At 33.1% G+C, this 25,506-nt stretch overlaps 1 protein-coding gene across 1 annotated transcript; it reads left to right on the top strand.

The window, feature by feature from the left end:
• Nucleotides 1-5,335: 5,335 nt before the first annotated feature.
• On the top strand, nt 5,336-25,227 carry LOC141672027 (alpha,alpha-trehalose-phosphate synthase [UDP-forming] 1-like). The gene is made up of 18 exons (XM_074478512.1): nt 5,336-5,623; nt 6,339-6,741; nt 6,956-7,053; nt 7,183-7,571; nt 8,139-8,256; nt 8,356-8,457; nt 17,349-17,499; nt 18,419-18,507; nt 19,047-19,095; nt 19,392-19,498; nt 20,433-20,620; nt 22,167-22,284; nt 22,986-23,162; nt 23,237-23,359; nt 23,451-23,538; nt 23,632-23,762; nt 23,854-23,952; nt 24,537-25,227. Exons 1-18 carry the CDS (start codon nt 5,564-5,566, stop codon nt 24,849-24,851), a joined length of 2,805 nt encoding a protein of 934 aa, XP_074334613.1. The 5' UTR covers nt 5,336-5,563; the 3' UTR covers nt 24,852-25,227.
• The last annotated feature ends 279 nt before the right edge of the window (nt 25,228-25,506 follow it).

The raw sequence follows: 25,506 nt of genomic DNA, 5'->3' as shown, positions 1-25,506 counted from the left end.
ATACAGAATTTGTAGCAAGACAAACTTAATTTATACAAATTAAGTGAGTTTTGAAATATTGTATTTGTTGTGCTTGTTTAAATTCTGCTAACACATTAGCTCTACAATTAAACTACTTTGTTCACACACCATATCCAAACACGTTTTAAAAAGGGTAAAAATTCATAAAACACATTCAACCCCTATGTATTGTACAAAATATCTAACATAGATATAAGATACTTTTTATGTCGTCAATATATTTATATTTACGAAAATACACATAAGATATGATTATTAATGTCTTATAGTCAATTATGCACTTATACTAAAAAAACTAAATAAAAATTATAATTTGAGTTTATTATATATTGATACGATATATATTAATTACACATATAAGAAATGATAATTAATATCTAATGATCATGTATACACTTATACCGAAATAGAAAATTATAAAACGTGTTTGTTCAATATTTATACAATGTATTTGTTAAGTACTATGTAGATTAAAATCATGGATACAAGACACATGAACATTATATCGACTAAATAATTAAAAAAATAATATTTTTCATACATACACCCGCACATATGACATTATCTTTACTAATTATAAAATATTTATTGGTAATTACTCATTCAGATTCATTGATCAATTGAAGAATAACAAAAAAAATTATGTTATGAAATTAAGAATGATAGATTGGTTTTGAAATTCTGTTCACTGGGATAAAAATTGTGTGGATTAGATCAAATTTAACTGATAATTTATGATATTGACAATTATCCGACATCCCATAAAACTATGACTTTGCTCAAAAGTTTAAAAAATTAAGTACATCGAATCAAGTTTAGTTTACATGTTATGAAATTGATAGTAATATAATATCAACCTAAATAGTGATATTTCATAATCTAACATTTTTTTGTTAAAAAAGAACTTATTTTTATGGTTGCGTACTTTTTAAATTATTCAATACAACGATTGTAAGTTTTTACGACTTTGTTCAACATTACGATTGTAAGTTTTTGCAATTTTTGTTATACATGTTAAAATTAAGTATGGTACTTGGAAGTTGGTAGTAACTTCAATAACTGATAGTTCATTTATCCAAAACTCAAAAGTTATGCTGAATTATGTAGTTCACACTTCACAATATGCATTAGTCTTTAGTTACTTCTCTTGGACACATTGACCGTATTAACTTTTAAGCATACACTGACTTGCATTCATTCAGGAAATACAAATTACATGGCATAAAAAAAGAAAATGTATAATTTATTTAGTGAGCTATATTAGCATATTAGCAATGTTGTGTAGGTTGATAACGTATTACATACAAATCAACGCATTGATAATTAATTGATTATATTTGATATATCTGATATATTGCATAATATTTACCGATTAGAAAATAATAAAAAACGCTATAATTACATAATGCACAAAACAAATCTAAATAATGACCCGTGCATCGTATAGGTTATTATGCTAGTTCAAAAAATAACACGAACATATAAAATTTAAATTTTATATCTCGAAATTTTTAGTTCAAATTAAATAAAAAAATTATATAAAATAAAAAATTGGTACATTTATAACCCATTAAATCTAACCTTTTCTATGTATAATAGAAGAACATGATGATAATATTCATGAGATTGAAAAGTCTCATCGAAAAGACTAAATTACCTCAAATTTTTAATATATATATATATATATATAAGATGTGTTATGTGGGAATTGAACTCGCGATATTTCATTCAGCTATAAAACCTCGTACCACTACACCATATTATCACATGTGCTTTTTATCCTACACATGATATGTAAGTATGTTAAATGAATATTTTATTTAACTTTAAAGATAGTTATTTGAATTCCAAAAAAAAAGATAGTTACTTGAATCTTTGTACAGTTAATTTTAAAGAATTGAATTCCAGATATAAAGTTAGGCATAGTACATAAATGGATTATTATCTTATTTATTAATTATTTTTTAGTTTAAAAATATATCTAATATATTTTTAACATATTTTTTATTATAAAAAGTAATTAAAATGTACATATACAATTTTAAAGAAAATATTAAAAATAGAATTGATTATATATAAATAATCTATATTGGTATTACATATTTAAATAAGTTCGAATTATAATGAGTCAATGCATTTTAATTTTTTTCGAATTTGAAATCAGAACTTGGCCCATTGTTCAAAAAATACGCGAAATTTAACTACATGACCTGGCCGAAAAACATCGTCACATTTTATATTTAGTAAATTTAAATTACAAGCTCGACAGGAATATCTTACTAATAATGTAAAAAAATTCAATATCTTATGTTGATATAAATAAATGTGTTTGAGGTCTTTATAGGATCAAGTCAATTGATTATTTGTATTAAAATTACTAATGTCACTGGTAGCGCATTATTGTTTTTGGGAGTTGGCCTGATTTTAAAAAATATTTGAAACTTGATATGAGATCTCACGAAATTTGTTAAACTAAGATGATATATTAAATCAATTTATTTTTTATTTTTCACTTTAAAAAAAACTAGCTTTTTAAAAAGAATCATTTTAGATAAGCCATATTCATTGATCAAGTACAAATATTTTAAATTATTCAAATAAAAGTTATATCTATAATATATTGTAGCATTTGATTCAATGCATTTTATACTATTTAAAAAAAATATACGTTGTTCAAAAATTTGAAAGAATTAACCAGTTCAAATGATATTTATAAAACTTTATCGAATTAAAAATATTTAATTTTGAGAGAATAGTATACAATATTATCAAATTATTATATGAGGAAATATTAGAGTCGTAATGAAAGAAACTTAAAAATGATTTAAATAACGATATAATTACAATTTTTCCTTCGAATTATTGGAAAAATCATGAATATCAATAATAAGTCTTTACAATATAACCTAGAGGTGAGCAGAAAACCGCACAAACCGCAAAAACCGCCCGCACCGCACCAAACCACACCGAAAAACGCGGTTTTTAATTTTCATGGTGCGGTTGCGGTTTGAATTTTTAATAAACCGCGCGGTGCGGTGCGGGTTGTGGTTTTAAATTTCTGAAATGTGGTTCAAACCGCACCGCACCGCAATATTTAATATATTATTTATATATATATACACACTTATATTCCTATCGGGTAACATAAACAACCATTTTATGTTCTTAGTTAAACTGAATTTCACCATATGGCCATAACATCCTTATTGAGTTAGAATTATATGTTAAATTTATTAAGGAATTCAAATGGACCACACAATCTTCTAACAAATAAAAAAGAGACTACACAATCTCTTGTTTGTATTTCTTCACTGGGAAAACCAAAATCCAAGTATTTATACTAGTGAACTAAGATGTTGCATTCTGATTGACTAAAACTATTTTCGGAAATTTGATTAAATTTAAGTTTTGTATTTATTTAATTTTTTTGAACTTGTAAAGTATAAACCGCAATGAACCGCACCACACCACACCGCATTTTTGTGATGTGGTTTATGCGATTTTCGAGGGTACGCGGTGCGGTTGCGGTTTGGAAACTTGAGCAAAACGCATGTGCGGTTTGGTTTGCGGTTTGAGGAAAACCGCACCGCCCGCACCGCGCTCACCCCTAATATAACCCGTAGGGGTTGGCTCAGTGGGTTAAAAAAAGGATAATTATCCTCTTGGTCACAGATTCGAATCCCACGGGAGGAGAATTTATAATTATGCCTTTTGAACCAGAGCATGTCGCTTAAGTGTAGTTTACCTTGGTTCGCATGATTTGCAGGATATTGCGTGAGCCTGTTGGGTTTACACAGTGCGCACCCGAAGAGTAGCGGCAATTTATTTTTATGGTATAACCATGATTGATACTCAGTTGCGTAAAAAATAGATATGGATTGTTTGTTAATGATAATGTGAATACCATATATAAATTATTGCAATTTATTTATTACATAATTTTAATTTTTGAATAATTATAGATGCATGTTATTTAAGTAATCAGTTGCCTCACTAGATGTTAATAATGATTATACATGTATATAAATCAAATATTTAGCATATAAATAATTGAAACTATCGTAATTTACTAAAAAATGTACACAGACATATAACTTAATCTTATTTTGTTAACAGTAGTGTAAATACATACGTTGAATTTCAAAATTTAACATTTTTCTTTAAAATCAAATTTTATATTAACAGTAGTGTAAATTTTACATTATTGTATATTATGATTGCAAGTCATTATGACTTCAATTATGCCTTTTTTATCTTTTTAAATTAAATCAATTGTAAGTTAGTTGTAAACTCGGTAATAATATAGACCAATCTGGTCAACTCTGTATTTAACATATATGTTAATTTTTAGCTTTTTATTTGTTAACATACTAACAGCATTTTATAGATTAAATTTAATCGTTTCGTTTTAAACATACACTGACTGCCATATTTATATTTATTTATTAAATACAAATTATACAACACAAATAAGAATATATATATATATATATATATATTGCTTAATTAATAAGTTATATTAGAAACGTCATGTGATTTGAAATGTCTTGTATAAAAATAATCACATTGATAAACAATCAACTTATATTTGATATATGTTAGACATTATACAATATTTACAGATAAGAAAACAAACATTATAATTGCATTATGTATAAAAAAATTTATAGAAAATGACACGTGTTTCGTACGGGTTATTATGCTAGTTCATTTTTAACCTATAAATCTAATTTGAAGGTTGGGCAAACCGGATCAATTTATATTTTGTGCAGTGTAGATCAGTATAAATAACATTGTTACTCCGAATCGTAGTTAATAGATTTTTTCTTTTGCAAAAATATTTTTAAATTTTTATCCTCATGATTTCGATTCTAAATTTTAAAAAATTGGAGAAGAAAGGATTAATTTTTTTCGATCCTCTAATATGTACGAGGAAAAATCAGTGTAATTCATATTGCTACACTTGATTTAATTCTATCAATTTAATTTCACCACTTATTGGAAGATATCAAAATCGTTAATAAATTATCAGAAGAACTTGCTCTTTTATGTCTCTCGATTTTTCGTAAGACTTCGATCTCTTACCCTAAATAAAAAAGATTGTAAAAAATACAATCCGATAAAAACTAGTGAGTTGCATTTTGAAGGCGGTGCCACACGTACACATAAAGATACGCTGCAGAGGCGTCTGCATGGCAAGAAAGTGTATAGTGTCCATCTCTAAGTAAAATCTTTGAGGTGTATGGTGTAATGAGTTGTAACTCCCTTTGGTTCTTTCTCAACCTCTCCACACAAATTTCTTTCTTTGTTTCATCACTATATACATTCCCAACTTTCTTTCTTTCTCTTTTCTAATTATGGATACATACTCGTCATCATGTGTATTTGCTTCTAAAGATTTGTGTCTAATCATACTCACCCAAAAAACCCTCCTACTGCCCCCTATTAATTTCCCCTACTTGTATATATACATAAACCTTGCTTGGCCTTCTTCACAATTTGCTTTAACTTTCTCACTCTAGGCCTCTCTCTCTCTCTCATTATGACTGATATGATCAGGGTCAAGTCTTGTGAAGAAATCGCCGCTTTACAAAAAGATTTGGTAATTTTTGTGCTTTTTGTATGAGTTTTAGTTATCCTTTTGCTTTTGATTATTACCCCTTTTGATTTTAGTCAATTTATGATACTGCATTTAATGGATTTTGAATTTTTTAAGGTATTATACATTTAGTTTTTTTACTCTTTGTAATTAATTGTATGAAGTTTTCTGTTTTTAGGGTTTTATTGATGAATAGTAGTAGTATCAGATTGTTTTAGTTTCTCAGGACTGGATAATTATCACCATTCTGTTTACTGAAACTTCAGTTTGTGATTTTCGAATCGCACTTTACTGAAAGGATGCTGATTTACTAGTGCGGAAGTGTATAGTGTAATATTATGGCTGATATATATGTTAGTGCAAGTAGAATGAAAGTGACCCTTTTGATTGATAAGTTGATGAAAGTGGTTTTATGTATTATGGATCTGTTGCTGATTGATTTTAAAATTGCTTATCAAAAAAGTTGCAGATAGAGACCTTTGTTGACAGCGAACTTAATGAGTTTTCCTTTTTTGAGCTCGAGACATATATAAGCTGCACTTCAAATGATAATTAACTTAAGTTCTCGTTATGTAGTTCTATACAGTGGTCACTTATGGAAGCACTTGCTTCCAGAAAGTTCTGTACCATATAGCATCGTACTAAATCCGAGCAATTAGTATGTGACAAACTGTCCATGGGAGGCACTAACTCACGTGCAATCTATCACAATATGCAGGCGGAATTGCAGACCGGAGATATGTCTTCTGAAAACTATGATCACAGTTCTGCCATGCTGAGGACTAGACTGGAGAGGCTTTTAAAAGAAAAAGAACTCAAGAAATCCAACAGGTCACTCAATGCAAATGAGGAAGAAGGGAAAGATTTTAAAGGGGATAATGGCACTGTCGAGGACGGCCAAAATTTAGTTGGTGGGGAGGGCCTCGATAATGAACAGTCATCGGATGTAATCACAGAGGCAGGAGTTCTTAATGTCTATGGACAGAATACACAAAAGAGAAGGCTGCCAAAACAACGTTTATTGGTGGTTGCAAATAGGCTACCTGTAAATGCAAAGAGGACGGGGAAAGACTCATGGACACTAGAAGATAGTGTAGGGGGACTAGTCAGTGCACTTCTGGGTAAGTGTCCATTCAGTTTACATCTATATGATCATAAAATTTTACATCAGTTCTTTCTTGTCTATAATACTACTGCTGTTTGTAATATTAGTTTCACCTTAAGGTCAAAGTTGATATTTTCTGTATTACTTGTGTCATTCTGTATTCAGTATGCATGAATAAAATTTTGAGGACCATTGAGCATGCTGAAAGATGTTGCAAAATTTTAATGTAGGCATTGATGAACTTGAAGCGAAATGGATAGGATGGGCTGGGGTGAATGTACCTGATGAATTTGGACAAATATCACTTACTAATGCTCTTGCGGAAAAGGTTTTTATCATTAAGTCTCATACCATTTTTCTAATTTGTTTAAGAGTGTACACAAATTTACTATGTAATGTTACTGCTTTGGTAGCAGCTGATGTTATTTATCTACTCTTAAATTCTCTTGTATTTCAGAAATGTATCCCAGTTTTCCTTGATAAAGAGACTTTTCATCAATATTATAATGGCTACTGTAACAACATCTTGTGGCCACTTTTTCATTATCTTGGCCTTCCACAAGAAAATCGTCTTGCCACAACCCGTAGTTTCCAGTCCCAGTTCGATGCATATAAGAGAGCCAACCAAATGTTTGCAGAGGTGGTCAATGAACATTATGAGGAAGGCAATGTTGTTTGGTGCCATGATTACCATCTGATGTTTCTTCCCCAATACCTCAAGGAGCATGACAGAAAAATGAAAGTTGGATGGTTCCTTCACACACCTTTTCCTTCTTCAGAGATTCACCGGATGCTTCCATCTCGGTCAGAGTTACTAAAATCAGTACTAGCTGCTGATTTAGTTGGGTATATCTCGAAATATCATGTTTATATCAATTTTATTTTCCATAAAAGACTTTTATTTTAATAATATGGAAAGGAGTCTGTATAAGACATACAGTGCTGGAGAAGCATATGGGTCTAATATTGTTTGATATGTCATTACTCATGAGTCACAAGCTTAATCTGGTTAACTGTGATAGGGTTTTAAGGCTTTGAGGTTAATTTTAAAGGGAGGAGTAGAAAATTACCATGTTCAATCTTCCTTGGCCTCATCTACGAAAAGGAATTTCATTGTTACTATTGTTTTGTCTTCATCATTTAAAGTAATATTTCTTAGTTTCTTTCATAACATTAGAACAGTGAATCCAGATCAATAAATAGTTTCTAGACCCAAGAAATCACCATATCATAATGTCATATTTGTAAAATTAGATATTTTAAACATCATTCTTGAAAAATAACGTTGCTAACAAAACTTTTAATAAGCTTGTAATATAACTTACAATTTTAATTGCATTTAACTGTACATATATTATTTGACAAATTAGCGACACACTTGCAAAAGAATCTGATTTACTCTTTGTCTCTCAGATTTCACAGTACTTATGACTATGCGAGGCATTTTGTAAGTGCTTGTACTAGGATTCTTGGGCTTGAAGGCACACCTGAGGGAGTAGAGGATCAAGGGAAGATTACACGAGTGGCTGCGGTATGCACCTGTTTACTTGTATTCTTTTGACATGTATTATTTTTGAGACTAATACAATATTATTATGTAATAACATTAACTATGAAATTTCAAACACAGTATCCCATTGGGATTGATCCCAGTCGATTCATTAAAGCTCTTGAACTCCCAGAAGTGCAGATGGATATCAAAGATCTAAAAGAAAAATTCTCTGGTCGCAAGGTAAGTGATTAATTTTAGTCAAGATGGTTATCAATTTATTATTTTCTAAATAAAGCTACATTACTTTCAAATTTGAAGAAATGGTATTGCCTTCAAACTGTTCAGTATACTTGTATAGTGCTTTCTAATTTTTGTCATACTTCTGGAACTGTTACATATTATTGTCTGAATATTCTTTGCTGTTGCATTCCACCGAGACTAATAAATTTTTAATGCAACTTAACTTTCTTTCTTTTTTTGCTACAGAACTTTTCTTTAACATATTCTTGTTAATATTTATATTTTTTAGGTTACGTGTAATAATTTCAAGTGCATAGATATCGCTTTCAGCTATTTTCTTAAACTAGGGCAATCCAATTTATAGAACTCATACATGATAGAATCAGTATAGGAGGAATCACTACAAGAAATTTCATTATTACCAACGCCAGATTCGGTTGGCAAATCAAGCAAATCCATAGGTAAAAGACATTCCTAACGAAACGCCCACTGAACTAGACCGTTGGAGGAAACGTCGTTGGGAAGCACCTTACTAACCGATTGAGTGTTCGTTACTAAATTAGTAACGGATTAATAACAAACTAATAACACACCACCTCTTCAGAAACTAACAAAATAAACACCATAAACTAACAGAATATTTCGGTTGCTAAATATAGCCACAGAATTCTAATGAAAATCTGTTATTAAAAAATAGTAACAAAATAATATCGGAATGTCAGTTGTTAAATTTAGTAACAAAATAAATACCAATATATTGGTTGCTAAATCTAGTAACAAAATTCTAATGAAAATTTGTTGTTAAATTCAGTAACAAAATGCTATCGAAACATCTGTTGTTAAATTTAGTAACAAAATAAACACCAATATTTTGGTTGCTAAATCTAGCAACAAAATTCTAATGAAAATCTGTTATTAAATCCAGTAACAAACTAGTATCAAATAAAAATCTGTTGTTAAATTTAGTAACAAAATAACCAACAAGGAATTAATAGGCTATCCGTCGTTAAATTTGGTTAAAAAGAACCAAACAAAATGTATGTTAGTAAATTTAAAAACACACAACAGTTTCCCAACAAAATAAATATCAAAAGAAACACTTGGCTAATATCCAAATTCCAAATTGGGAGTAAGAGTTAAGTTATCTCAACCCCTTGGAATAGTACACCAACATATCCAAAAGCAAGCCTTTAATTCTGCTGAGGTACTAGTTATACTATCACAGTTCACAACCAAGTGTTCACCCTTGCAACACTATTATAGTGTCATACAACAAAATACAGTCAAGTGCACAAAATATAGTCAATTGCACCATGAAAAGTCTAAACTAGTTAACATGCGAAACTAGTTAACATACTAAACTAGTTACTCATCATCATTCTCGCTTTCCAGATCAGCGTTAGGAGTGGTAGGGGACTGAACAGCTTGAGCAGAAGTAGCCTCGAGAATTTTGGCAATTTGGTTCTCCATTTTTTTCATTTTATCCTTCATAAATTTTAATTCCTCTTGCAACTTCTGATTTTCTGCATTGGGAAAGGATGAACTGCAAGTAGGAGTAATCTTTGAGCCATAAAAGATACTTTGCGATGAACCAACTCCATAGACCCTCTTTTTCTTGTCAACACCTCCTGCTGCCTCAAGAAAAATAGCATTCTTATCAACAGGCTCTCCAGCTTTCTCATGGAGCTCACAAAGTCTCAGGAATGTTTCCTGCACCCATCCACAGTATTACCGGCTATTGAACATAAAATTGATAAAATTAATTGTAACCAAAGAAACAACATTTCCTTCCTACATAAGCACATTTCCCCAGTAGAGTAATCTTCATAACAACCCAAGGTCATGTATAAAACCGCAATTCTAAGAAATCACAATGTGCATAACAATTCATACCAACATAAAAATTAAATTGTCTTTCATATGTCGGGTATTTCATTTTTCCAGTTTAAGACCAAATTAGACCAAATCTAAATATGTCTAAAAATATCAGCGGTTAAATTTAAAGATTCGACCAAAACTATGTTAAACATATAAATCACAACATAAAGAATCTGGTTGCACGTACAGTAATATCAAATAGATGATGATTTAATAATTATTGGTCACATTGAATACAAATAATTGGTAGATTAATATGCATACCCTTCACGCAACAACAAAATGGTCAAAAAGCGGAAGAACCACATAAGATAATACTGACATAAAAAAATAATTAGGCAGAGGAAAGGAGGAAAGAATTCTGCAACTCCTAATTTATCTTGTACTTGTAATTTATCTTGTACTTGTAATTTTTTACCATTTTTGCATAAAAGCAAGCTAAAAATAAGCACATACGAAAATTAAAATAACTTACATATGTTTGTTGGCTTTTTTTATCAACCCAAATCCTTTCGACACCAGAGTCAAGGTCATCTTCATCATCGTCGTCATCCTCGCCATTCTCGCCATATTGCAAATTCTTCTTTTTCTTCACACGTTTAGTGTGCGTCAATAAAAACACCTGATCTGCAGTTGGCTCGCGATTGTACTTCATTTTCTATAAAAATGAGCAGCACACCTTAGAGCATGGGATTATAATTTAAAAAAAACATATAATGTATCAATAAAAAATTACCCAACGAGCTGTAACCGTCCTATGGGAGGCAGAACCTCTCGTGTGTGTTGAATGGTGGCCATCAGCCCCGCCGCAACGATTATTTTTCTGAATCATCGACTTCCTTTGAAAATCTGGAGATTGCCAAAATGTTACCCATTTCTCATAAACATTCTGGCCAAGTCCTGAATGTCGTTCTTCACCCTTTTCCCAGCGAGCTCGAGCAACACTACACACTTCTGAATACTTCTTCCGTGCAGTTATTAACCAGCCCCGATATACCACTGCATCCAATTGCTTCCACACAAAATATTTCTACAACAATAAACGACTCCTTGTTACAAAGCAATTCATAAATTCAAGTACAAGAAGGAATGAAATTACAAGATGTGTATTTACCTTAAATTCCTCAAAATAAAAATCTCGAGTTTCTTTTGAAATTGACTTCCAGTTATATCCTTCAGGCTCAAGTCTCTCGTATATGATTTTCCTAATCCTAGAAGAGCACTGATTTGACGGTTCCAACCTTAAGAAAACAAAATTTATGCAAGGCATATGAATAACACTCCTAAATTTACAAAACAGAAACAATTTTGCGATAAAACAATTAAATAAAAACTTACACATCCTCAATAACTTCTACTTGAATCCGTCCGTCAATATGTGTAGAGCCAATGGACCAACAACCAAAATTATTAGCAGCTGTAGAAGATAAATTTAGTGTGTTTGGTGTCAGTTGATGTGATTGAGCAGAGAGCTGCTGGGATTGTTGTGACTGATCTGGGGTGTTTGGCATTGAATGAGATGTGTGCTGGGATGCCTGCTGTCTTGATTGAACAGGTGATTGTTCTTGTGATTGAGTTGGTCTGCTTCCAGTGGGACTCCCAAAGTCAAGCACTTCCTTGTTTTTCTAAAATTAATTGACATATGAACTTTAGTTCCGTGATTTTGATTATGCACCAATCCAATTATAATATTGTATGTAACTACAATGCATAATGGAATTAAAAAAAAATATGTATGTGTGTTACTTGTTATCAAACACAGTATACAAACAAAGTATATTTTTTTATGTGTATTACTTGTAATCCAAATTATAAAATTGTATATAACTATAATACACATTGTATGTCTGAAAAATACCTAGCTTACAATAGAGGGAAAAACAAATCTTGTTAATATTTTTCTAATCAGAAATAATTCATCACTTACTTGTTTGTTGTAACGATGTTCTGATCGAGCTGGAATCCTCTTTCCTAATGGAGTTGAATTGCATTTTCCTGATTTTTCTGTTACGCGTTCTGCAGATTGGGCTGGTTTTCTTTGTACTGATTGAGTTGAATTTTGTTGTCCAGGTTTTTTTGGTACACGCTGTGCAGATTGGGCTGGTATGCTTGATTTTTGCGATACGCGCTCTGCAGATTGGGCTGACATGCTTCTGGCAAGCCCCTCCTTTATTTCCTGAAATTAATTGCATTTTGATTAATATATATGATGGGTTCAAATACCCTGTTCACTTGTATCCACTGTTGAACGTTGACCTATCAGCCCCATATTCTCGTGTATGAAATTTATACCCATTCACATAGTAAATTGGTACCGACTTAACCGAACGAAGAGGTCCCAATGAAATATCGCGAACATATTCATTTGGTACCAGTGATGAATTTTGAGCCTGAAAAAATATAATGGCGACTATTAGAATGCGGAAAAAATAGTTCACAGTTATATAATATTAAATATAAATGTATCAATTTAACTTACATAAGCTTTAAACCACATCGCAAAATCACTTTCCAAGCACCGATCAATTTCAACACTAGTTATATGTGGATTATGTCCACGCAGCTGATTTATGAAAATCCTGATTACACAAAAATAAACTAATCAGATAATAGGGATTAATGGGGAAATATAAGTGTGTGATTATAGTAAATTAACTTACTCGATATATGATGCAACCTCAGGGCAGTTAAACAATATATAGTTGTGTGCTGCCATGTACTCTCGATCATCAAAATAACGAATGCTGACACTCCCATGTGAATGTCCAGGATGAGAAAATATAGAAATATTTCCTCCAAAACTCTCCCCACCTCCACTAGGATCGTTTCTTGGAACTTTTCTATGCTTTGTTTGAACATGGGGCTTAAAATAGTGTGAGCAAAAAGTGGAAGCTTCCTCAACCAAAAAAGCATTGCATATTGATCCTTCAACTCGAGCTTTATTTTTCACATTACTTTTCAAGTGACGTAAAAATCTTTCAAAAGGGTACATCCAACGATACTGTACAGGACCTGCAATGCGTGCTTCGTATGTCAAGTGCACTAAAAGATGTTCCATAGAGTCGAACAATGACGGTGGAAATATACGCTCTAACTTGCAGAGTATAACAGGAATTTGTTCTTCAAGTCTACGCATGTCACTTGTCCTCAAAGTAGCTGAAGTGAGATCTCTAAAGAAAAGGCTTAGTTCTGTCACAGCCTCCCAAACATTATTCGGAAGAAATTCCCGAAAAGCAATGGGAAGAAGTCGTTGCATAAACACGTGGCAATCATGACTCTTCATCCCAAATAACTTGTATTTCTTCATGTTAATACAACGCCCCATATTTGACACATATCCATCAGGAAATTTCAGATCTTTCAACCATTCACACACTTTTTGCTTTTGCTTTTTGTCTAAGCTATAACATGCTTTCGGATACTTCCGTGTCAATTCATCAATTGCTAACTCTGGTCTTCGACAAATTATTGCAATATCATCTCTTGCCTTAGAATTATCTTTCGTTTTTCCTTCAATGGCCATGATAGTGTTGAAGATATTTTCAAAGACATTTTTCTCAACATGCATGACATCAAGATTGTGTCTAATCGTTAATGTCCTTCAATATGATAAATCCCAAAAGATGCTTCTCTTTTTCCATCCACAGTTGTAAGCTTGAATGACTTTAGCATTGTGCTCAGCACCTCCCAATTCTATAATTTTCATCAAACCAAGTGACTGAATTTCTTGAAACACATCTTCACCTGTTCGGACCGGAGGGGCAGATTCAGTCACTATCTTTCCCTTTGTAAACCAGTTTTTATTCTTTCAAAATGGATGATTGGCGGGTAAAAACTTTCGATGATTATCAAACCATGTAGTCTTTCCACCATGTGAAAGATTATATGCATCATGATCGTGAGCACAATGAGGACAAGCTAAATGGCCAGCAGTTTTCCATCCAGACAACATTGAATAAGCAGGGAAGTCACTAATAGTCCACATCAATGCAGCTCGCATACGAAAATTTTGTTTCAAAGAATTATCCCATGTCTCCACACCAACTTCCCACAACATTTTCAACTCAGCAATCAATGGTTGAAGAAAAACATCTATCTTCTGTTTTGGATTTTTTGGCCCGGGCACAAGTACAGACAAAAACAAGTATTGCTCTTTTGAACACATCCACGGAGGCAAATTGTATGGAGTCACTATAATTGGCCAAGAAGAATATTGTTTACCTGTTGCCCCAAATGGTTGAAATCCATCAGCAGAAAGCCCCAATCTAACATTTCTCGTCTCTGAGGAAAATGAGGGATGTGCTCTATCAAATTGTTTCCACTCCTCCGAGTCTGAACAGTGACGCATCACACCTTCTTCTTGATCATGTTCAGCATGCCATCTCATATGGGTTGCTGTCGTAGGTGAAGCATACAATCTTTGTAATCTCGGTGCCAATGGAAAATAGATCATCCTACTAAAAGGAACTTTCTTTCTCTCCTTCTTGGATCTGTTAAGTCTTGTTTTGTATCTCGCATGTGAACAAAATTTACATGACTCTATATTGATGTCTTCACCCCAGTATATCATGCATCCATTAACACAACAATCAATATGCTCGGAAGGAAGCCCCAATTCTTCCATATACTTCTTCGTGTTGTAAAAGCTATCAAGAAACATATTATCTTGGGGCAAGATGCCTTTGAAGAACTGTGACGTCTGATCATAACATGTCTCTGACCAATGATGGTCAGATTTCAAACTTAACATCTGAGCCATAGCGGACAACTGAGAAGTTTCACAACCTTCGTATAACTCTTTCTCAGAAGACTTTAGAATATCATACAACTTTTGTGCCTCTGCATTTGGAATCTCCGGATCAAAATTTGGACCAGCAACATCGATCACCATGTTATACATTAGGTTGACATCATCTCTTTCACCTTGGGTATTGGAATGATGTGTGGAGGACTGTTCTCCACTTTGTCTAGCCACATATGGCTCTCCATGTCGATCCCACACATAATAACCCCTCACAAATCCTTTTTTCAGTATATGTAATTTCACGGTCTCCGCATTCCAGAATTGACGATTCTCACACTTGAAACATGGACATTGAATACTTGTCCCATTCATGGACTCTTCTCGAGAAATAACATATTGCATAAAATTTTCCAACCCATTAATAAAATTTCGAGTTAAAAATCCCCGACTATCTTTTCTTTGATACATCCAATCCCGATCATTATTCATTTTAAACGTTTAGTAACCTGCAAAAAATATCAAATAATTATACGTACATACAGTTTAAGAAAAATATCAAATAATTTATATGTTAATTAAAACCCACATTCACCAGGTATCTAAATGAGCAGAGTATAACCAAATATCTAAATGCACATATCCTCCATATGTTAATTAAAGTACATGTTCATATTTTAACAACATTTAACAGATCAATGTACTTGGTCACTAGCAAGATAAATGCAATATCTGTTCAAATTGACAATAATAAGAAAATTAAGAAATCCCTAAATGAGCAGACTAATTAACATTTACGGTATTTTAATGCATAAAATTAACAAAAACTATAATTCATTTCATTATTGCTAACGACCTATTCCGTTGGCGAGTAGAAAATCGGTTGGTAACATATATTCGTAACAGAATGGCCACAAAATTGCCACACATCGTGTAAACTTTTTCAAAAGACTTGCAAGCTATAATAATTACAATGCATATATATATAGCAACATCAGTAAAAATTTGCAAACCGGCTACTGAAAAAATTAATTAATAACGTAAAACACAGTTTAATTAGTGAAGTTACAGAAAACCACTGACCTTAATTTGATTTTCAGATGAGAAGAAGAATGTTGAGAATGTTGAGATGCTGTTTATATTTTGAGATGAGAAGAAGAAAATAAATAAAGTAAGTAATTAATCTGAACTCGGAAGTAAGGTTGGTTGAGAAGGTAGGTGCTCGCATTAAATTTAATTATTACATTTACTAACGGAACAATAACAGATATAACGTTAACCGATCTACATTTATAACAAATTAGTAACGGAATACTAACGGAATACAGTTTATCATTTTCGTTAGCAAATTGTTAGCTTTTGTTAGTAATTATTTGCTATTCCGTTACTAATTCGTAGCCAAAATTCTGATTGTAATCCATTGGCAATTCTGTTGGCAGGTTTTGGCGGGCTTTTTTGGCGCCTATTTTACCCACGAAAAATTCCGTCATTAAATAATTTGTTGGTGTTCAATTGGGCTTCCGTTGTTATTCTACTGATTTTTTAAAATCTTATATTCCGTTGGCAATTTGTTAGTAACCGTCAACGGAATGTTATCCGTTGTTAATTTTCGTTGGCATTATCGAGAATTCTTGTAGTGAATCAATAATACTATGTCACATAATGAGATGTATGAATAGGAGACAGTATGTCCAGCGCACATAGGTAAGCTGCCAATGGGGCCAGGTATCCTGACGCAGGGCTGCGATGCCCACTATGCTTTCATCTTTATCTGTACTTTTTGCTGTCGTGTGTACTTTTTGCTGTCGTGTCAGTAAGTAATTTTCTAGCTGCTAGTCAAGCACTTGACAATTTCCTAAAAGCATGGTCTAATCCAACAAAAAAGGCTCTGATTTGGCTTTTCTGGCAGCCTCAACATCACAGTAGATTTGATTGTGTAACAGGCTTTCCCGAGCCAATCACACCACTCACACCAGCACATAAAAATGCTACACCACACCGTTTTTTTCTGACATCATAGGCTTATTCAGTCAGCTCAATTCTGGGTGGTGTAGCACTTAACTGTTCATTGTGCAGGATTCTAGAGGAGATTCCTACTTATGGGGTGGAATTTCCCCATCGGCTACAATTATAATCCCCTTACTACCCCCTTCCCCCCGGGTGTATGCCTAAACTATTTTTAATTGTCAACTAACTTTTCTACAATTATTTTGATGTTTTATTAGTTAAATGGTAATATATTCCGGTGACTCACATTGATTGTCATGGAAAGGTAATGCTGGGAGTTGATCGTCTTGATACGATTAAAGGCATTCCTCAGAAGATTTTGGCATTTGAAAAGTTCCTGGAAGAAAATCCAGATTGGCATGATCAAGTAGTTTTGATACAGATTGCTGTTCCCACGAGGACAGATGTTCCTGAGTGTAAGCTCTTGATAATTACCTGGTTTTTGCTTATTTTTATGATTTGCATTATACTAATTAGAATGTGGTACAATATGCATATTCACAAACTCAGTCCATAGGAGCTCTTAACATTTGTTCTCCTGGTTTAGCCGGATAAAGTCTACCAGGCGTACATTGCATGTTAAGCATAGCTTTTAAAATTCATCTTTGGACGTTTGAATGTTAAAAAAAAATTAATGGAGCAACGAATTGACTAAGTGGAGTTCAATAAGTTCCATACATAGTTTATTCATTTTGTTTTAGAGAAGTTATTAGAGGAATGGATGTTGATTGACAATCAGATAGTAAGCTATGCATTTTGAGGTTGGTTTAATGAAGAGATCAAGGCCTGAAGATACTTTCTTCCAGAAGAATAAACTTAACCATGTTTCATGCCACTCAATGTAAATGATCATATCCCCAACTTAGCTTTAATACCTACGAAACGTGTTGACTTTATAGGAAATTAGAATTAAAGATTTGGACTTCACAATTGTTTGCTCGGCAGATTGGTTGAAGGGGATTTCAAAAAGGTTGGATTCAATAAAGGAAAACAAGTTAATTCTATTTTAAATAGAAAGTCTAATAAATGTTAAGATTATGCAGCATGCTGACTTGGCATTCAGTCTCATTGAAAAAATGAGTTGAAATAAATCATTATTGCCATAGCTAGGATTATTAGATTAATTAATATATGATTCTTTCTTATGATGCTTTCTTTCCATTAGAGTTTTTTCTGGAACATAAATCTCTCTTATTATCATGTCTATTGAATTGTAAAATTAAATCTTTGATGAATGTTGATTTTTAAAAATTTCCAAGGTTGTGTCCTTATAATGTTTTTTTTGTTAGTTTGTTGATGCAAGCTTGCGTATTTCGTGTTCATTGGTTTTGACAGATCGAAAGCTTGCACGCCAAGTTCATGAAATAGTTGGACGCATAATTGGAAAATTTGGAACGCTTACGAATGTTCCAATTCATCACTTGGTTTGTCTTTTCACCCCACTGGAAATTTCCTACAATTAAGCTTGAGTTACTCTGCAAACATAAGTCTTCGTTTATAGTGATTTTCAGTATTTTTAATTGTTGTTAATAATATAATGATTGTGTATTAACACAATGTTAAACTGTGGCTAAAGTTACTTATTTGACTCAGCTTGTGTTTTTGGGCTTATAAATTCACTAGAATGGAAGCGGATCATTACTTGTCACTGTTATACTAGAAATTGACATATGGTTAAGTTTACTACATTTCAGGAGTAAAGAGTGATAATAGAAGCTTCCTGTCTACCATTGTGTTTCCGAATATTACGCGTGACAAGTTATTCCTATTTTATTAAAGTTCACATGTTTCCTGGTATGTCATGGAAACAATAGATTGTGCAGCTCATTTTGTCTGTTAGTATTATGAGGATGCAAGTTTACTTTATGGCTGCATGTCAAGTACTTTCAATTTTTTTCTGAAAAAGTTAATAATATAAATGAATATTTCAATGACTTGAAAATTATTTCTTGCTTATTTACAGGATACATGCCTTGACTTTAAAAAATTATGTGCACTCTACGCCATAACTGGTAACTGTTTCAGCCTTAATCCTCATGTATTTGATCATTATTATATATGAAAATGTTGTTGATTCATTGAGATGGAGTGGTGAAATTTTGGATTCCAAATGATATGCAGAATGGGTTCAGATCTTTTAGATTACTGTCATTAGTACACTTTCCTTTTCTTTGATCTATTTTCACTGATAGCTGTAGACTATTTGATGATATGCACTGAATCTACCTTCCTAGTAAGAGTTTTATATATAAGCTCGAAATTGATAGTGTTTTGTTGTCTCACTTTCTAATGTTTCGTTGCTGCTTAGATGTAGCACTGGTTACGTCCTTGAGAGATGGAATGAATCTTGTCAGCTATGAGTTTATTGCCTGCCAAGCCCAAGCTTCAAAGAAAGGTGTTTTAATTCTTAGTGAGGTAACTAAGTTTGTGCCTTCTCCTTACTATGATGTTATAGTTATTTCATTTTTAATAACAAGCAATATTTTGAATTTTTTAATTGACTTTGTTATTTAACGAAACCTAAGACAGTAGACAGATTCTCTGATGAGTTACCCTAAATATATATATATATATATATATATAATTTAGTCGACTGTTGCTGCATATACTCTAAACATGTAAATAAATTTGAACCTAATGAAAGGGATAACATAAAGCAACCTGCATAGCTGCATTTAAGGGATCCTTCTAAGAGCATCCATTAATATTAGCCAAAGAAATACCATTAAAGAAAATGATGGAAGTATTACTCATCCTTAATTAACTACATCCTTCCTCTGTGTAAATCCTTGAAAACAAAAAACATGGACCAGGAGATCTTCATATATTGCCATCTTGCGCATTGTGGAGGCCACAATCCTCATGCATGTAAGCATGTTGCATATCCAAGACCCAAAATGAGCTTCCAAATTGCATACCTAAGACCCAAAACTGAGTTTCAAATTGCAAATCGAAGACACAAAGCTGGGAATTATTGATTATATCCCAATTTGATATACTCCTTGAGCTAAATTTCAGAACAGATGTTTTGAGATAAAACTACCACGGTGTAGCATGAGGTGCACTATTGGGAGTAATTAGTATTTCTGGTTAGTTCATTTTTTGAGGTGTATGTAATGTAATTTCTTAGTATTCGAAAATCAAACTTTCACTTCGTCGCATTGTTTGACAGTTGTAATAATATTGTGGTTCAGTGGTATTGAGAAAAGTGTTATTACTGTTAGCTTTCTTTGTTTAGCTTTATGAGTCCTAAGAACTTTAGCAAAATAATCAGGGAAAGTAATTCTCTAGTAATCTTTCTCATGCGTTTCCTTTTATTGAAATTAGGACACAACTTCTACTTCTTTAGTTTGCAGGTGCAGCACAGTCTCTTGGTTCCGGAGCGATTTTGGTAAACCCTTGGAACATTAGTGAAGTTGCTGCTTCAATTAATGACGCTTTAAAAATGGAAGATGATGAAAGGGAGAAACGGCATTACCACAACTTCAAGCATGTTATCACTCATACATCCCAAGAATGGGCTGAAAACTTTTTGAGGTACATGCAGTTCATGTTATAATGTAGCATAATAGAAAAAACTGGTCTTAAGATACATTTAACTTATAATTTAATGATATTGTATTCCGTGTTATGTTCTTGGTTCATTTGGAATCTGAAATAAATGAAATTATTTGAAAATTATTCTCTCCTAACAAGTAACATGAAAGAAAGAGATTGTCATAACCTGGAGGTTTAGAGTTGGTTATACAATAAATTGGAGGGATTCTCACCATAAGGGCCATGTGTAAAATAATCTAGTTTCACATAAGATTATATTTTTATCAGATTATAAGCTTCTGATAAGCTGCCCTTTTAAGTGATGAGAGCAAATGATGAAAAACTAATAAACAAACTTTCAGACTCCAGCATTTCTATACTTTAATTTTCCTGGTATCTTTTTGATGTCTTTCTCTAGTTCAACTGTGAATGATCTGATTACTGTTGTGGTGCAACCCAAGTCCCAAACTGGAAGATCGAGGAAGACTTATCTAAAATATAACTAACTGTTCCACTTGGTTTATTTCTTTTCCTTCCTAATTAACGATAATTGTGATTACAAATGATGCAATGCATAGGATCAAATTCTGATCTTCAAAATTCAGATGAGGATAACCCTATCTGTGGGTTATCCTTGTGATGTTCACTATAGTCAGCTCCAATCTTTATACTGAAGTATCAGGGACATGCTGCTTAATTTATTTTCAGACAGATTTTTCTATGGAGGGTCTTCTTATCTGAGACCCCTACTTTACCCCTCTCTTTCCAAATTAGTTCTAAGTAAGCATTTGGGTCTGAATCTCCCCTGTTTTATTCCATTTTTAGCAATGTTCCTCCTCTTCTCTGATGCTTACTGAAAGACAGAAATGTGAAACTTTATCTCAGTGCATGAAGAAGTTAACTGCGACCAGTGATGATCTAATGCTTAGATAGGTTGTCTTTATTGATTGGAAGTATACAGGAGTTCAAACCTGTGTTCGTAGAACTTGTATGTTAGAGGAATTCAGAACTAAGCTCTAACACTGGGGAAGAAAGTTTGATGTGGATGGTGCATCCACTAGAAAATTTTGTGCCTGAGATCTAACAGGTCTGATAAACAATTTTAGTGCCCTTTATACATTAAGATATCTGATAGAAAGGAAAAGAGATTGTGTGCTACCTTATATGCCAGTATAAAGCATCATTTGCTGGAACTTGACATGGAGTTGTCTTGTTGACCAGAATAGGTGATTCCTGAAATGAAGTGAATTCCAGGATTGAAGAAAGAAAATAGATATATACATGTTTTTTTCAGGTCACTAAGGCCTCTCACCAAAATTCCATGTTACCTTCTGTTAGATAAGGTAACATTGACACACTCAGCAGCTGATGTTAGTAATGCAGTTTAGAACTTGTGCAATTGTGCTTGAAAAATTGTCAACTCTTTGTATGAAGATATTACATCATTAAATTTCCCTACATGTGTTTTTTTCTTTTCAATAAAGATGACCTTCCCCTTGTACGTTTTACCTGATATGCGCCTTAATCCTACTTTTCTTCTGTATAGGGAATTCAATGAAACTGCCAATGAAGCTCAGATAAGAACAAAACAAATTCCACCATCACTTCCAAGTAGGGATGCATGTGAAAGCTTTTCACAATCAAATCATCGGTTACTGATCCTGGTATTCAATCTCGCCTCTGTTTAACTTTTAAAGGAATGTAGATTTACTGTTTAGCATTGAAATTGTTGAAGCTCCATGTTCATCTTCCATCCAAACACATTGTGGTTTAACTTTCTTGTTTAACTTTAATAAGAATTAAACCTTACCTGATAAGGATTCATAGAATCAGTGCACGTCTTGCTATAAAAGATCTGCAGTCATTTGGTGTTGTCATGGTGCCTATGTGTAGAGAGAGATAACTCTCATTGTGCAGACATTTTAACTGACTCGAGATGGGATGAAATTCTTCACAAATCAAAAATATTATATTGTGTGTTTGAAAATTTAGCATCATAAAGTGCCCAAGGTAATTAAAATGAGGTACTAAGGTGTTTCATAATTTCTTCTTTATCATGATTATAAATAGTGATCATTCCTGGGATAATGTTGAAGAGAGGTTTAATTATGTCATAACCAAGAAGTACGGTGATACATGTACAATCGACTTGCTAGTTCTACCCCCTTCGACTCGCATGTAGATCAACTCCAGTAAGTCTGGAGGAAGCTGCTCTCAAGTGTATTTTAGGAAAGGACAATTTGGTTACACTTGGACCTGTTTGTGTTTTTCTACTGTGTAACATGCTTTATACAGGGGTTCAATGCAACACTTACTGAACCACTAGATTTCTGTGTTTTTCTAATGTACAACATGCTCTATACAGGGTTTCTATGCAACACTTACTGAACCACTAGATGCTCATGGTAGAAGAATAGACCAGTTCACAGAAATGCAGCATCAGTTGCATCCAGATATTAAAGATCCACTAAAGAAGTTATGCAATGATCCGAGGACTACTGTTGTAGTTTTTAGTGGAAGTGAAAGGAGCATTTTAGACAAGGTAATCTTATTTTACCACAATATCCCTAAGCTTTAGCAAATCTACTTTCATATGTTGACTGATTACTCCGGCAGATCTTTGGAGAATATAATATGTGGTTGGCAGCAGAGCATGGCATGTTTTTACGTTCTACTCGGGGAGAATGGATTATTACAATGCCAGAAAATTTTCACAGGGACTGGGTTGACAGTGTTAAGGTGCATTTTATAGTACTTTTAATTTCACAAATGACTTGTCTATATTTAAGTTGATAAAACTAAAAGTTAAGGTTCTTGTACATCAATCCAGAATGTTTTCGAGTATTTCACTGTGAGGACGCCCCGTTCTTACGTCGAGCTCCGTGAGACTTCAGTTCTTTGGAACTACAAGTACGCAGGTAACTTTCCTACACTTATCACTTTTATAAGCAATAATATAATTTAATTACTCTGATCTTGCTTGTATTTCCCAAAATTCATGGCCACTGTAGATTATGAGTTTGGGAGGAAACAGGCAATAGATATTTTGCAGCATTTGTGGACAGGTCCCATCTCGAATGCTTCTGTTGATGTAGTTCAAGGTGGCCGCTCAGTTGAGGTCCGAGCATCTGGGGTAACCAAGGTGCATGTCTTTGTTATTTTTTAAATCTTTGTTCCTGTTGCATAAAATGTGGTAGAATTGAATGATTATGCATCTCCATTTCTTTAATCAGGGTGCAACTATTGAGCGTATAATGGAAGATATTATTCGTCACAATGATTTGAAATCTCCTGTAGACTTTGTCTTCTGTATCGGCCACTTTTTGCCGAAGGTATATGTTCTCTTTCAACTATATCAATTTTCTCTTCATTTGACTAATTCAGGTATAACAAGCTCTTGAGTAAGAAAACGTACAATGACAGTGAAAATATGAGATGCATGATTCACATTTTGTTTGTCAAACATTTACAAAATAAGTTTATTTTGCTCCTCCTGTTTATATCTTCTCCATTCCTGTACTTCTCAATTACATCAAAAAAGAGGCATCAACTTATATGAACAATATGACTACATGAGCCGTGCTATGTACTCTTTGGATTCTTAATGCACAAGTTACACCACTACTACCATTTCTTATGTCAGTTAAAGCAACACCGAATACGTTCACCAGTTTTGATCATGAAATTAGCGACTTTTCTTCTATATGCATTTGCTTAGATACAATCTTGAACTACACATGCTCTTAAAAAAACGAGGAATAAATATTATATGTTCTGCTTCCGTGATAACGTTGCATTGTTAAATTCTGTTAGAGTATGAAAGTTAACAGTTAAGGGAACAGATTCAAGGGCTTGTGTCAATGCATGTGTAAGTACAACAACCTAGTTTTTGATTATTTATTTAATTTTTACTCAGGATGAAGATATCTATACCTTTTTTGAGCCACACTGTCAAGAACGTAAAGCAAGAATCTCCTCAGCCTGTCCTGTCAATAAATTGGCTTCTAAGACCATTTGTTGCAAGGGGAATGGGAATGGAACTGACAGGCGTTCTGCAATGCGTAAGAAACAAGCAATCCGCAAGGTTTCACATGTTCTTGATCTTAATAATGAGAATTATTTCACATGTACGGTTGGGCCAAAGAGGTTGTCAAGTGCCCGATATCATCTTAATTCGTCAGCAGACGTCGTCTCTCTTATGAAGGAACTTGCGGAGTCACTACATAACTAGTCATACATTGTCTTTGCTTCTCATAGTACTGCTAATCTGAAGGGTTAAAAGTCAAGAATGAGAATTTTGGTAAGTGATCTCTGCCATACTTGGCAAAAGATAGGAAAAGTGGTAAAAATATATGCAGACCTGGTCACTTGGGCTTCTGTTGTGTGGTACTCATTATAGTTGAAATGGTTAATGATACATGTACATTTTTGACAATTACTGCTATGTTTTGTTGAAAACAATCTCATTTAGCCTTAAACTTTCGGGTATAATCTAAAGTTTGATTTAATAAACTTCTGAAATCAGTCTGGCGATGGAGTCAAACAAAGATAACTCTCCTATCTTGAGGTGTGTACGCTGTGCAGTCTGAATACTTGTACGAGTTGAAGTCCAGTCTCTGTTCAATTTTGTATCAGTTGTTAAGTAGTTTTGTCTTAATTCGTGTCATTTTAGCTTGGCACGTAGAGGTGCATGCGTTAATATATTTGATTGAAGTCCACTCTTAGATGGTTGAAAATCGACGTATTTTGGCATGAATCATTGAGCAATAATCTTGTTCTCCACAGGTTTGGAAATGGGACTGAAAGGCATGGGAAAGAGATATACATAGATATTGCAAGCCTACAAATTATCTGATGAGTAACTAATCTCATTCTAGAACACATAT

Source organism: Apium graveolens, chromosome 7, assembly GCF_009905375.1.
Source record: "Apium graveolens cultivar Ventura chromosome 7, ASM990537v1, whole genome shotgun sequence".
Lineage (NCBI taxonomy): Eukaryota > Viridiplantae > Streptophyta > Magnoliopsida > Apiales > Apiaceae > Apium > Apium graveolens.
Note: the sequence above shows the minus strand (reverse complement) of the source record. Positions and strands in the feature narration are given on the sequence as shown.